This window comes from Salvelinus fontinalis, unplaced genomic scaffold (genome assembly GCF_029448725.1).
Source record: "Salvelinus fontinalis isolate EN_2023a unplaced genomic scaffold, ASM2944872v1 scaffold_0151, whole genome shotgun sequence".
Lineage (NCBI taxonomy): Eukaryota > Metazoa > Chordata > Actinopteri > Salmoniformes > Salmonidae > Salvelinus > Salvelinus fontinalis.
The window spans coordinates 255,626-268,686 of NW_026600360.1; the positions used below are offsets into that span (position 1 = coordinate 255,626).

General features: G+C 53.8%; 1 protein-coding gene across 1 annotated transcript in view; it reads right to left on the bottom strand.

Moving 5' to 3' along the window:
* LOC129843512 (V-type proton ATPase subunit H-like) overlaps positions 1-13,061 on the bottom strand; it is a 111,333-nt gene that overhangs the window by 36,210 nt on the left and 62,062 nt on the right. The window contains exons 9-10 of the mRNA XM_055912272.1: positions 11,846-12,038; positions 3,907-4,085 (exon numbers count right to left, since the gene is read on the bottom strand). Of these exons, the coding sequence (XP_055768247.1) occupies positions 3,907-4,085; positions 11,846-12,038 (372 nt within the window). The remainder of the gene's footprint in view (positions 1-3,906; positions 4,086-11,845; positions 12,039-13,061) is intronic.

Below are 13,061 nucleotides of genomic sequence, written 5' to 3' on the forward strand. Positions count from 1 at the left end.
CAGAGGGAGGGAGAGACACAGACAGAGGGAGAGACACAGACAGACGGAGGGAGAGAGACAGAGGGAGGGAGAGAGACACAGACAGAGGGAGGGAGAGACACAGACAGAGGGAGAGACACACACAGAGGGAGGGAGAGAGACACAGACGGAGGGAGGGAGACGGAGGGAGGGAGAGACACAGACGGAGGGAGGGATAGAGACACAGACAGAGGGAGGGAGAGACACAGACGGAGGGAGGGAGGGAGGGAGGGAGACACAGACAGAGGGAGGGAGAGAGACACAGACAGAGGGAGGGAGAGAGACACAGACAGAGGGAGGGAGAGACACAGACAGAGGGAGGGAGAGAGACACAGACAGAGGGAGGGAGAGAGACACAGACAGAGGGAGGGAGGGAGACACAGACAGAGGGAGGGAGGGAGACACAGACAGAGGGAGGGATAGAGACACAGACGGAGGGAGGGAGAGAGACACAGACAGAGGGAGGGAGAGACACAGACAGAGGGAGGGAGAGACACAGACGGAGGGAGGGAGAGAGACACAGACAGAGGGAGGGAGAGACACAGACGGAGGGAGGGAGAGAGACACAGACAGAGGGAGGGAGAGACACAGACAGAGGGAGGGATAGAGACACAGACAGAGGGAGGGAGAGAGACACAGACGGAGGGAGGGAAAGACACAGACAGAGGGAGGGAGGGACACAGACAGAGGGAGGGAGAGACACAGACAGAGGGAGGGAGAGAGACACAGACAGACGGAGGGAGAGACACAGACAGAGGGAGGGAGAGAGACACAGACAGAGGGAGAGACACACACAGAGGGAGGGAGAGAGACACAGACGGAGGGAGGGAGGGAGGGAGGGAGAGAGACACAGACAGAGGGAGGGAGAGAGACACAGACCGAGGGAGGGAGAGACACAGACAGAGGGAGGGAGAGACACAGACAGAGGGAGGGAGAGAGACACAGACAGAGGGAGGGAGAGAGACACAGACGGAGGGAGGGAGGGAGACACAGACAGAGGGAGGGAGGGAGGGAGACGGAGGGAGGGAGAGACACAGACAGAGGGAGGGAGGGAGGGAGACGGAGGGAGGGAGAGACACAGACAGAGGGAGGGAGAGAGACACAGACAGAGGGAGGGAGGGAGGGAGGGAGGGAGGGAGACGGAGGGAGGGAGAGACACAGACAGAGGGAGGGAGAGAGACACAGACAGAGGGAGGGAGAGAGACACAGACAGAGGGAGGGAGAGACACAGACAGAGGGAGGGAGAGACACAGACAGAGGGAGGGAGGGAGACACAGACAGAGGGAGGGAGAGAGACACAGACAGAGGGAGGGAGGGAGGGAGAGACACAGACAGAGGGAGGGAGGGAGGGAGAGACACAGACAGAGGGAGGGAGAGAGACACAGACAGAGGGAGGGAGAGACACAGACAGAGGGAGGGAGAGACACAGACAGAGGGAGGGAGAGACACAGACAGAGGGAGGGAGAGAGACACAGACAGAGGGAGGGAGAGACACAGACAGAGGGAGGGAGAGACACAGACAGAGGGAGGGAGGGAGACACAGACAGAGGGAGAGACACAGACAGAGGGAGGGAGAGAGACACAGACAGAGGGAGGGAGAGAGACACAGACAGAGGGAGGGAGAGACACAGACAGAGGGAGAGACACAGACAGAGGGAGGGAGAGAGACACAGACAGAGGGAGGGAGAGACACAGACAGAGGGAGAGAGAGACACAGACAGAGGGAGAGAGACACACAGAGGGAGGGAGAGAGACACACACAGTGGGAGGGAGAGAGACACACACAGTGGGAGAGAATGAGAGACACAGACGGAGGGAGGGAGAGAGACAGACAGAGGGAGGGAGAGAGACACAGACAGAGGGAGGGAGGGAAGGAGGGAGACAGGGAGGGAGAGAGACACACACAGAGGGAGGGAGAGAGACACACACAGAGGGAGGGAGAGAGACACACACAGAGGGAGGGAGAGAGACACACACAGTGGGAGGGAGAGAGACACACACAGAGGGAGGGAGAGAGACACACACAGTGGGAGGGAGAGAGACACACACAGTGGGAGAGAATGAGAGACAGAGACACAGAAGGGGGCACACAGAGGGAGAGAGAAACAGAGGGGAGGGAGAGAGACCGTGGGAGAGAGGGAGAGAGAAACAGAGACACAGATAGAAAGAGAGAGGGAGGGAGAATAACTGACAAATTTACGAACGTTCAACACCTGTTGGTGTCAGTTAGCGTTGGCAAAAAAGTGTAATTAAATTGTTGACAGCAGCACAGTTACAGTCACCAACACTCTGGATAACCAGCTCTGCTAGGGAGAGTAAAATGATCAGAGTGAGGTGTGCTCTCATTTGTGTCTGTAAGTAGCTAGCCAACGTCAGCCAGGTAGCTTGGGTGCTTGACTGCCGTTGTGAGGTGAGAACACTCGAATCAACCCTATTTTACGAATTTACGAACGCCGAGAGCACTATGGCACTCCAGATTGAATTTACGAACGCCGAGAGCATTCCGGCCCTCCAGATTGAATTTACGAACGCCGAGAGCACTCCAGCCCTCCAGATTGAATTTACGAACGCCGAGAGCATTCCGGCCCTCCAGATTGAATTTACGAACGCCGAGAGCACTCCGGCCCTCCAGATTGAATTTACGAACGCCGAGAGCACTCCAGCCCTCCAGATTGAATTTACGAACGCCGAGAGCACTCCGGCCCTCCAGATTGAATTTACGAACGCCGAGAGCACTCCGGCCCTCCAGATTGAATTTACGAACGCCGAGAGCACTCCGGCCCTCCAGATTGAATTTACGAACGCCGAGAGCACTCCGGCCCTCCAGATTGAATTTACGAACGCCGAGAGCACTCCGGCCCTCCAGATTGAATTTACGAACGCCGAGAGCATTCCGGCCCTCCAGATTGAATTTACGAACGCCGAGAGCACTCCGGCCCTCCAGATTGAATTTACGAACGCCGAGAGCACTCCGGCCCTCCAGATTGAATTTACGAACGCCGAGAGCACTCCGGCCCTCCAGATTGAATTTACGAACGTCGAGAGCATTCCGGCCCTCCAGATTGAATTTACGAACGCCGAGAGCATTCCGGCACTCCAGATTGAATTTACGAACGCCGAGAGCATTCCGGCCCTCCAGATTGAATTTACGAACGCCGAGAGCACTCCGGCCCTCCAGATTGAATTTACGAACGCCGAGAGCACTCCGGCCCTCCAGATTGAATTTACGAACGTCGAGAGCATTCCGGCCCTCCAGATTGAATTTACGAACGCCGAGAGCATTCCGGCACTCCAGATTGAATTTACGAACGCCGAGAGCACTCCGGCACTCCAGATTGTATTTACGAACGCCGAGAGCATTCCGGCCCTCCAGATTGAATTTACGAACGCCGAGAGCACTCCAGCCCTCCAGATTGAATTTACGAACGCCGAGAGCACTCCGGCCCTCCAGATTGAATTTACGAACGCCGAGAGCATTCCGGCCCTCCAGATTGAATTTACGAACGCCGAGAGCACTCCGGCCCTCCAGATTGAATTTACGAACGCCGAGAGCACTCCGGCCCTCCAGATTGAATTTACGAACGCCGAGAGCACTCCGGCCCTCCAGATTGAATTTACGAACGCCGAGAGCATTCCGGCCCTCCAGATTGAATTTACGAACGCCGAGAGCATTCCGGCACTCCAGATTGAATTTACGAACGCCGAGAGCACTCCGGCCCTCCAGATTGAATTTACGAACGCCGAGAGCACTCCGGCCCTCCAGATTGAATTTACAAACGCCGAGAGCATTCCGGGACTCCAGATTGAATTTATGAACACCCCCTTAATATAGAGCGATGTTGACCGTATCAGTCTGTCTGGGTGTTAACTGGGTTAGAGGTCACAAACCTGAGGTCCTGAACGCTCTCCCCAAGCCTCTCCAGCAGGAACTTGAGGTCTTCAGTGATATCCTCATCGTCATACTTCTGCTGGTCCAGATTCTCCAGCTGCTTCAGAACCTTACACTGGATCATGGCCAGGGCGTACTCCTGATGGGTTTCCCTCTCCGCTGACTTCTCCAACAGGTTCTAGAATAATAATATTAATATGTATCATGGCCAGAGCAGACTAGAGCCACCACCAGGGTGATGATACTGGAGCCACCAACAGGGTGATGATACTGGAGCCACCAACAGACAACAGGGTGATGATACTGGAGCCACCAACAGGGTGATGATACTGGATCCACCAACAGGGTGATGATACTGGAGCCACCAACAGGGTGATGATACTGGAGCCACCAACAGGGTGATGATACTGGAGTCACCAACAGGGTGATGATACTGGAGCCACCAACAGGGTGATGATACTGGAGCCACCAACAGGGTGATGATACTGGAGCCACCAACAGGGTGATGATACTGGAGCCACCAACAGGGTGATGATACTGGAGCCACCAACAGGGTGATGATACTGGAGCCACCAACAGGGTGATGATACTGGAGCCACCAACAGGGTGATGATACTGGAGCCACCAACAGGGTGATGATACTGGAGCCACCAACAGGGTGATGATACTGGAGCCACCAACAGGGTGATGATACTGGAGCCACCAACAGGGTGATGATACTGGAGTCACCAACAGGGTGATGATACTGGAGTCACCAACAGGGTGATGATACTGGAGCCACCAACAGACAACAGGGTGATGATACTGGAGCCACCAACAGGGTTATGATACTGGAGTCACCAACAGGGTGATGATACTGGAGCCACCAACAGGGTGATGATACTGGAGCCACCAACAGGGTGATGATACTGGAGCCACCAACAGGGTAATGATACTGGAGTCACCAACAGGGTGATGATACTGGAGTCACCAACAGGGTGATGATACTGGAGCCACCAACAGACAACAGGGTTATGATACTGGAGCCACCAACAGGGTGATGATACTGGAGCCACCAACAGGGTGATGATACTGGATCCACCAACAGGGTGATGATACTGGAGCCACCAACAGACAACAGGGTGATGATACTGGAGCCACCAACAGGGTGATGATACTGGAGCCACCAACAGGGTGATGATACTGGAGCCACCAACAGGGTGATGATACTGGAGCCACCAACAGGGTGATGATACTGGAGCCACCAACAGACAACAGGGTGATGATACTGGAGCCACCAACAGGGTGATGATACTGGAGCCACCAACAGGGTGATGATACTGGAGCCACCAACAGGGTGATGATACTGGAGCCACCAACAGGGTGATGATACTGGAGCCACCAACAGACAACAGGGTGATGATACTGGAGCCACCAACAGGGTGTTGATACTGGAGCCACCAACAGGGTGATGATACTGGAGCCACCAACAGGGTGATGATACTGGAGCCACCAACAGGGTGATGATACTGGAGCCACCAACAGGGTGATGATACTGGAGTCACCAACAGAAAACAGGGTGATGATACTGGAGCCACCAACAGGGTGATGATACTGGAGCCACCAACAGGGTGATGATACTGGAGCCACCAACAGGGTGATGATACTGGATCCACCAAGAGGGTGATGATACTGGAGCCACCAACAGACAACAGGGTGATGATACTGGAGCCACCAACAGGGTGATGATACTGGAGTCACCAACAGAAAACAGGGTGATGATACTGGAGCCACCAACAGGGTGATGATACTGGAGCCACCAACAGGGTGATGATACTGGAGCCACCAACAGGGTGATGATACTGGAGCCACCAACAGGGTGATGATACTGGAGCCACCAACAGGGTGATGATACTGGAGCCACCAACAGGGTGATGATACTGGAGCCACCAACAGGGTGATGATACTGGAGCCACCAACAGGGTGATGATACTGGAGCCACCAACAGGGTGATGATACTGGAGCCACCAACAGGGTGATGATACTGGAGCCACCAACAGGGTGATGATACTGGAGCCACCAACAGGGTGATGATACTGGATCCACCAACAGGGTGATGATACTGGAGCCACCAACAGGGTGATGATACTGGAGTCACCAACAGAAAACAGGGTGATGATACTGGAGCCACCAACAGGGTGATGATACTGGAGCCACCAACAGGGTGATGATACTGGAGCCACCAACAGGGTGATGATACTGGATCCACCAACAGGGTGATGATACTGGAGCCACCAACAGACAACAGGGTGATGATACTGGAGCCACCAACAGGGTGATGATACTGGAGTCACCAACAGAAAACAGGGTGATGATACTGGAGCCACCAACAGGGTGATGATACTGGAGCCACCAACAGGGTGATGATACTGGAGCCACCAACAGGGTGATGATACTGGAGCCACCAACAGGGTGATGATACTGGAGCCACCAACAGGGTGATGATACTGGAGCCACCAACAGGGTGATGATACTGGAGCCACCAACAGGGTGATGATACTGGAGCCACCAACAGGGTGATGATACTGGAGCCACCAACAGGGTGATGATACTGGAGCCACCAACAGGGTGATGATACTGGAGCCACCAACAGGGTGATGATACTGGAGCCACCAACAGGGTGATGATACTGGATCCACCAACAGGGTGATGATACTGGATCCACCAACAGACAACAGGGTGATGATACTGGAGCCACCAACAGGGTGATGATACTGGAGCCACCAACAGGGTGATGATACTAGAGTCACCAACAGGGTGATGATACTGGAGTCACCAACAGGGTGATGATACTGGAGTCACCAACAGGGTGATGATACTGGAGTCACCAACAGGGTGATGATACAGGATTCACCAACAGGGTGATGATACTGGAGCCACCAACAGGGTGATGATACTGGAGCCACCAACAGGGTGATGATACTAGAGTCACCAACAGACAACAGGGGGATGATACTGGAGCCACCAACAGGGTGATGATACTGGAGCCACCAACAGACAACAAGGTGATGATACTGGAGCCACCAACAGGGTGATGATACTGGAGCCACCAACAGACAACAGGGTGATGATACTGGAGCCACCAACAGGGTGCTGATACTAGAGTCACCAACAGGGTGATGATACTGGAGCCACCAACAGGGTGATGATACTGGAGCCACCAACAGGGTGATGATACTGGAGCCACCAACAGGGTGATGATACTGGAGCCACCAACAGGGTGATGATACTGGAGCCACCAACAGGGGGATGATACTGGAGTCACCAACAGGGTGATGATACTGGAGTCACCAACAGGGTGATGATACTGGAGTCACCAACAGGGTGATGATACTGGAGCCACCAACAGGGTGATGATACTGGAGCCACCATCAGGGTGATGATACTAGAGTCACCAACAGGGTGATGATACTGGAGCCACCAACAGGGTGATGATACTGGAGCCACCAACAGACAACAGGGTGATGATACTGGAGTCACCAACAGGGTAATGATACTGGAGCCACCAACAGACAACAGGGTGATGATACTGGAGCCACCAACAGGGTGATGATACTGGAGCCACCAACAGGGTGATGATACTGGAGCCACCAACAGGGTGATGATACTGGAGCCACCAACAGGGTGATGATACTGGAGCCACCAACAGGGTGATGATACTGGAGTCACCAACAGGGTGATGATACTGGAGTCACCAACAGGGTGATGATACTGGAGTCACCAACAGGGTGATGATACTGGAGACACCAACAGGGTGATGATACTGGAGACACCAACAGGGTGATGATACTGGAGCCACCAACAGACAACAGGGTGATGATACTGGAGCCACCAACAGGGTGATGATACTGGAGCCACCAACAGGGTGATGATACTGGAGCCACCAACAGGGTGATGATACTGGAGCCACCAACAGGGTGATGATACTGGAGCCACCAACAGGGTGATGATACTGGAGCCACCAACAGGGTGATGATACTGGAGTCACCAACAGGGTGATGATACTGGAGTCACCAACAGGGTGATGATACTGGAGCCACCAACAGGGTGATGATACTGGAGTCACCAACAGGGTGATGATACTGGAGCCACCAACAGGGTGATGATACTGGAGCCACCAACAGGGTGATGATACTGGAGCCACCAACAGGGTGATGATACTGGAGCCACCAACAGACAACAGGGTGATGATACTGGAGCCACCAACAGACAACAGGGTGATGATACTGGAGCCACCAACAGACAACAAGGTGATGATACTGGAGCCACCAACAGGGTGATGATACTGGAGCCACCAACAGGGTGATGATACTGGAGCCACCAACAGACAACAGGGTGATGATACTGGAGCCACCAACAGGGTGTTGATACTGGAGCCACCAACAGGGTGATGATACTGGAGTCACCAACAGGGTGATGATACTGGAGTCACCAACAGGGTGATGATACTGGAGTCACCAACAGGGTGATGATACTGGAGCCACCAACAGGGTGATGATACTGGAGCCACCAACAGGGTGATGATACTGGAGTCACCAACAGGGTGATGATACTGGAGTCACCAACAGGGTGATGATACTGGAGCCACCAACAGACAACAGGGTGATGATACTGGAGCCACCAACAGGGTTATGATACTGGAGTCACCAACAGGGTGATGATACTGGAGCCACCAACAGGGTGATGATACTGGAGCCACCAACAGGGTGATGATACTGGAGCCACCAACAGGGTGATGATACTGGAGCCACCAACAGACAACAGGGTGATGATACTGGAGCCACCAACAGGGTGATGAACCTGGAGCCACCAACAGACAACAGGGTGATGATACTGGAGCCACCAACAGGGTGATGATACTGGAGTCACCAACAGGGTGATGAACCTGGAGCCACCAACAGACAACAGGGTGATGATACTGGAGCCACCAACAGGGTGATGAACCTGGAGCCACCAACAGACAACAGGGTGATGATACTGGAGCCACCAACAGGGTGATGATACTGGAGCCACCAACAGGGTGATGATACTGGAGCCCCCAACAGGGTGATGATACTGGAGCCCCCAACAGGGTGATGATACTGGAGCCCCCAACAGGGTGATGATACTGGAGCCACCAACAGGGTGATGATACTGGAGCCACCAAGAGGGTGATGATACTGGAGTCACCAACAGGGTGATGATACTAGAGCCACCAACAGGGTGATGATACTGGAGGCACCAACAGGGTGATGATACTGGAGTCACCAACAGGGTGATGATACTGGAGCCACCAACAGGGTGATGATACTGGAGCCACCAACAGGCAACAGGGTGATGATACTGGAGCCACCAACAGGGTGATGATACTGGAGCCACCAACAGGGTGATGATACTGGAGCCACCAACAGGGTGATGATACTGGAGCCACCAACAGGGTGATGATACTGGAGTCACCAACAGGGTGATGATACTGGAGCCACCAACAGGGTGCTGATACTGGAGTCACCAACAGGGTGCTGATACTGGAGCCACCAACAGGGTGATGATACTGGAGCCACCAACAGGGTGATGATACTGGAGCCACCAACAGGGTGATGATACTGGAGCCACCAACAGGGTGATGATACTGGAGCCACAAACAGGGTGATGATACTGGAGCCACCAACAGACAACAAGGTGCTGATACTGGAGCCACCAACAGGGTGATGATACTGGAGCCACCAACAGGGTGATGATACTGGAGCCACCAACAGACAACAGGGTGATGATACTGGAGCCACCAACAGGGTGATGATACTGGAGTCACCAACAGGGTGATGATACTGGAGCCACCAACAGACAACAGGGTGATGATACTGGAGCCACCAACAGGGTTATGATACTGGAGTCACCAACAGGGTGATGATACTGGAGCCACCAACAGGGTGATGATACTGGAGCCACCAACAGGGTGATGATACTGGAGCCACCAACAGGGTGATGATACTGGAGCCACCAACAGACAACAGGGTGATGATACTGGAGCCACCAACAGGGTGATGATACTGGAGCCACCAACAGACAACAGGGTGATGATACTGGAGCCACCAACAGGGTGATGATACTGGAGCACCCAACAGGGTGATGATACTGGAGCCCCCAACAGGGTGATGATACTGGAGCCCCCAACAGGGTGATGATACTGGAGCCCCCAACAGGGTGATGATACTGGAGCCCCCAACAGGGTGATGATACTGGAGCCCCCAACAGGGTGATGATACTGGAGCCACCAACAGGGTGATGATACTGGAGTCACCAACAGGGTGATGATACTGGAGCCACCAACAGGGTGATGATACTGGAGCCACCAACAGGGTGATGATACTGGAGCCACCAACAGGGTGATGATACTGGAGCCACCAACAGGGTGATGATACTGGAGCCACCAACAGACAACAGGGTGATGATACTGGAGCCACCAACAGGGGGATGATACTGGAGCCACCAACAGGGTGATGATACTGGAGTCACCAACAGGGTGATGATACTGGAGCCACCAACAGGGTGATGATACTGGAGCCACCAACAGGGTGATGATACTGGAGCCACCAACAGGGTGATGATACTGGAGCCACCAACAGACAACAGGGTGATGATACTGGAGCCACCAACAGGGTGATGATACTGGAGCCACCAACAGGGTGATGATACTGGAGTCACCAACAGGGTGATGATACTGGAGCCACCAACAGACAACAGGGTGATGATACTGGAGCCCCCAACAGGGTGATGATACTGGAGTCACCAACAGGGTGATGATACTGGAGTCACCAACAGGGTGATGATACTGGAGCCACCAACAGGGTGATGATACTGGAGTCACCAACAGGGTGATGATACTGGAGCCACCAACAGGGTGATGATACTGGAGTCACCAACAGACAACAGGGTGATGATACTGGAGCCACCAACAGGGTGATGATACTGGAGCCACCAACAGGGTGATGATACTGGAGTCACCAACAGGGTGATGATACTGGAGCCACCAACAGACAACAGGGTGATGATACTGGAGCCCCCAACAGGGTGATGATACTGGAGTCACCAACAGGGTGATGATACTGGAGTCACCAACAGGGTGATGATACTGGAGCCACCAACAGGGTGATGATACTGGAGCCACCAACAGGGTGATGATACTGGAGCCACCAACAGGGTGATGATACTGGAGCCACCAACAGGGTGATGATACTGGAGCCACCAACAGGGTGATGATACTAGAGCCACCAACAGGGTGATGATACTGGAGCCACCAACAGACAACAGGGTGATGATACTGGAGCCACCAACAGACAACAGGGTGATGATACTGGAGCCACCAACAGGGTGATGATACTGGAGCCACCAACAGGGTGATGATACTAGAGCCACCAACAGGGTGATGATACTAGAGCCACCAACAGGGTGATGATACTGGAGCCACCAACAGGGTGATGATACTGGAGTCACCAACAGGGTGATGATACTGGAGCCACCAACAGGGTGATGATACTGGAGCCACCAACAGGGTGCTGATACTAGAGTCACCAACAGGGTGATGATACTGGAGCCACCAACAGGGTGATGATACTGGAGCCACTATTTTTAGGGAAAATAGGATTTTGAATGGGACTGAATTGTGTGGTTAAATGTGTGTGTTGGGGCCATGGTCAGTGGATGGTGAATTCATTATCTGACTCCTGCAGGATATCAGACAGGGATAACTAGACAACTAGCTACTGTAACCAACTACCTACCTACCATAACTAACTAGCAGTACGTACCCTGAAGGCAGCCAGTATGATGCGGGTGACCTTCTCCTTGACAGACTCCTGCAGGATGTCAGACAGGGATAACTAGACAACTACCTACCTACCATAACTAACTAGCAGTACGTACCCTGAAGGCAGCCAGTATGATGCGGGTGACCTTCTCCTTGACAGACTCCTGCAGGATGTCAGACAGGGCCGGCACCACGTTGTAACGGCGTAGCTGCTCACAGAGCTGAGAGCTGAAGGCCAGCAGCCACACACAGAAACCCATCTGGTACTGCAGCTGGAAACCACACTTGTTACTCAGCACAGCCGTGATGCTAGAGGGAGGAGAGAGGACAGGGTCAGGTGGTACAGGAAACCACACTTGTTACTCAGCACAGCCGTGATGCTAGAGGAGAGAGGACAGGGTCAGGGGTCAGGTGGTACAGGAAACCACACTTGTTACTCAGCACAGCCGTGATGCTAGAGGAGAGAGGACAGGGTCAGGGGTCAGGTGGTACAGGAAACCACACTTGTTACTCAGCACAGCCGTGATGCTAGAGGGAGGAGAGAGGACAGGGTCAGGTGGTACAGGAAACCACACTTGTTACTCAGCACAGCCGTGATGCTAGAGGAGAGAGGACAGGGTCAGGGGTCAGGTGGTACAGGAAACCACACTTGTTACTCAGCACAGCCGTGATGCTAGAGGAGAGAGGACAGGGTCAGGGGTCAGGTGGTACAGGAAACCACACTTGTTACTCAGCACAGCCGTGATGCTAGAGGGAGGAGAGAGGACAGGGTCAGGGGTCAGGTGGTACAGGAAACCACACTTGTTACTCAGCACAGCCGTGATGCTAGAGGGAGGAGAGAGGACAGGGTCAGGGGTCAGGTGGTACAGGAAACCACACTTGTTACTGAGCACAGCCGTGATGCTAGAGGGAGGAGAGAGGACAGGGTCAGGGGTCAGGTGGTACAGGAAACCACACTTGTTACTGAGCACAGCCGTGATGCTAGAGGAGAGAGACCAGGGTCAGGGGTCAGGTGGTACAGGAAACCACACTTGTTACTCAGCACAGCCGTGATGCTAGAGGAGAGAGGACAGGGTCAGGGGTCAGGTGGTACAGGAAACCACACTTGTTACTCAGCACAGCCGTGATGCTAGAGGAGAGAGGACAGGGTCAGGGGTCAGGTGGTACAGGAAACCACACTTGTTACTCAGCACAGCCGTGATGCTAGAGGGAGGAGAGAGGACAGGGTCAGGGGTCAGGTGGTACAGGAAACCACACTTGTTACTGAGCACAGCCGTGATGCTAGAGGGAGGAGAGAGGACAGGGTCAGGGGTCAGGTGGTACAGGAAACCA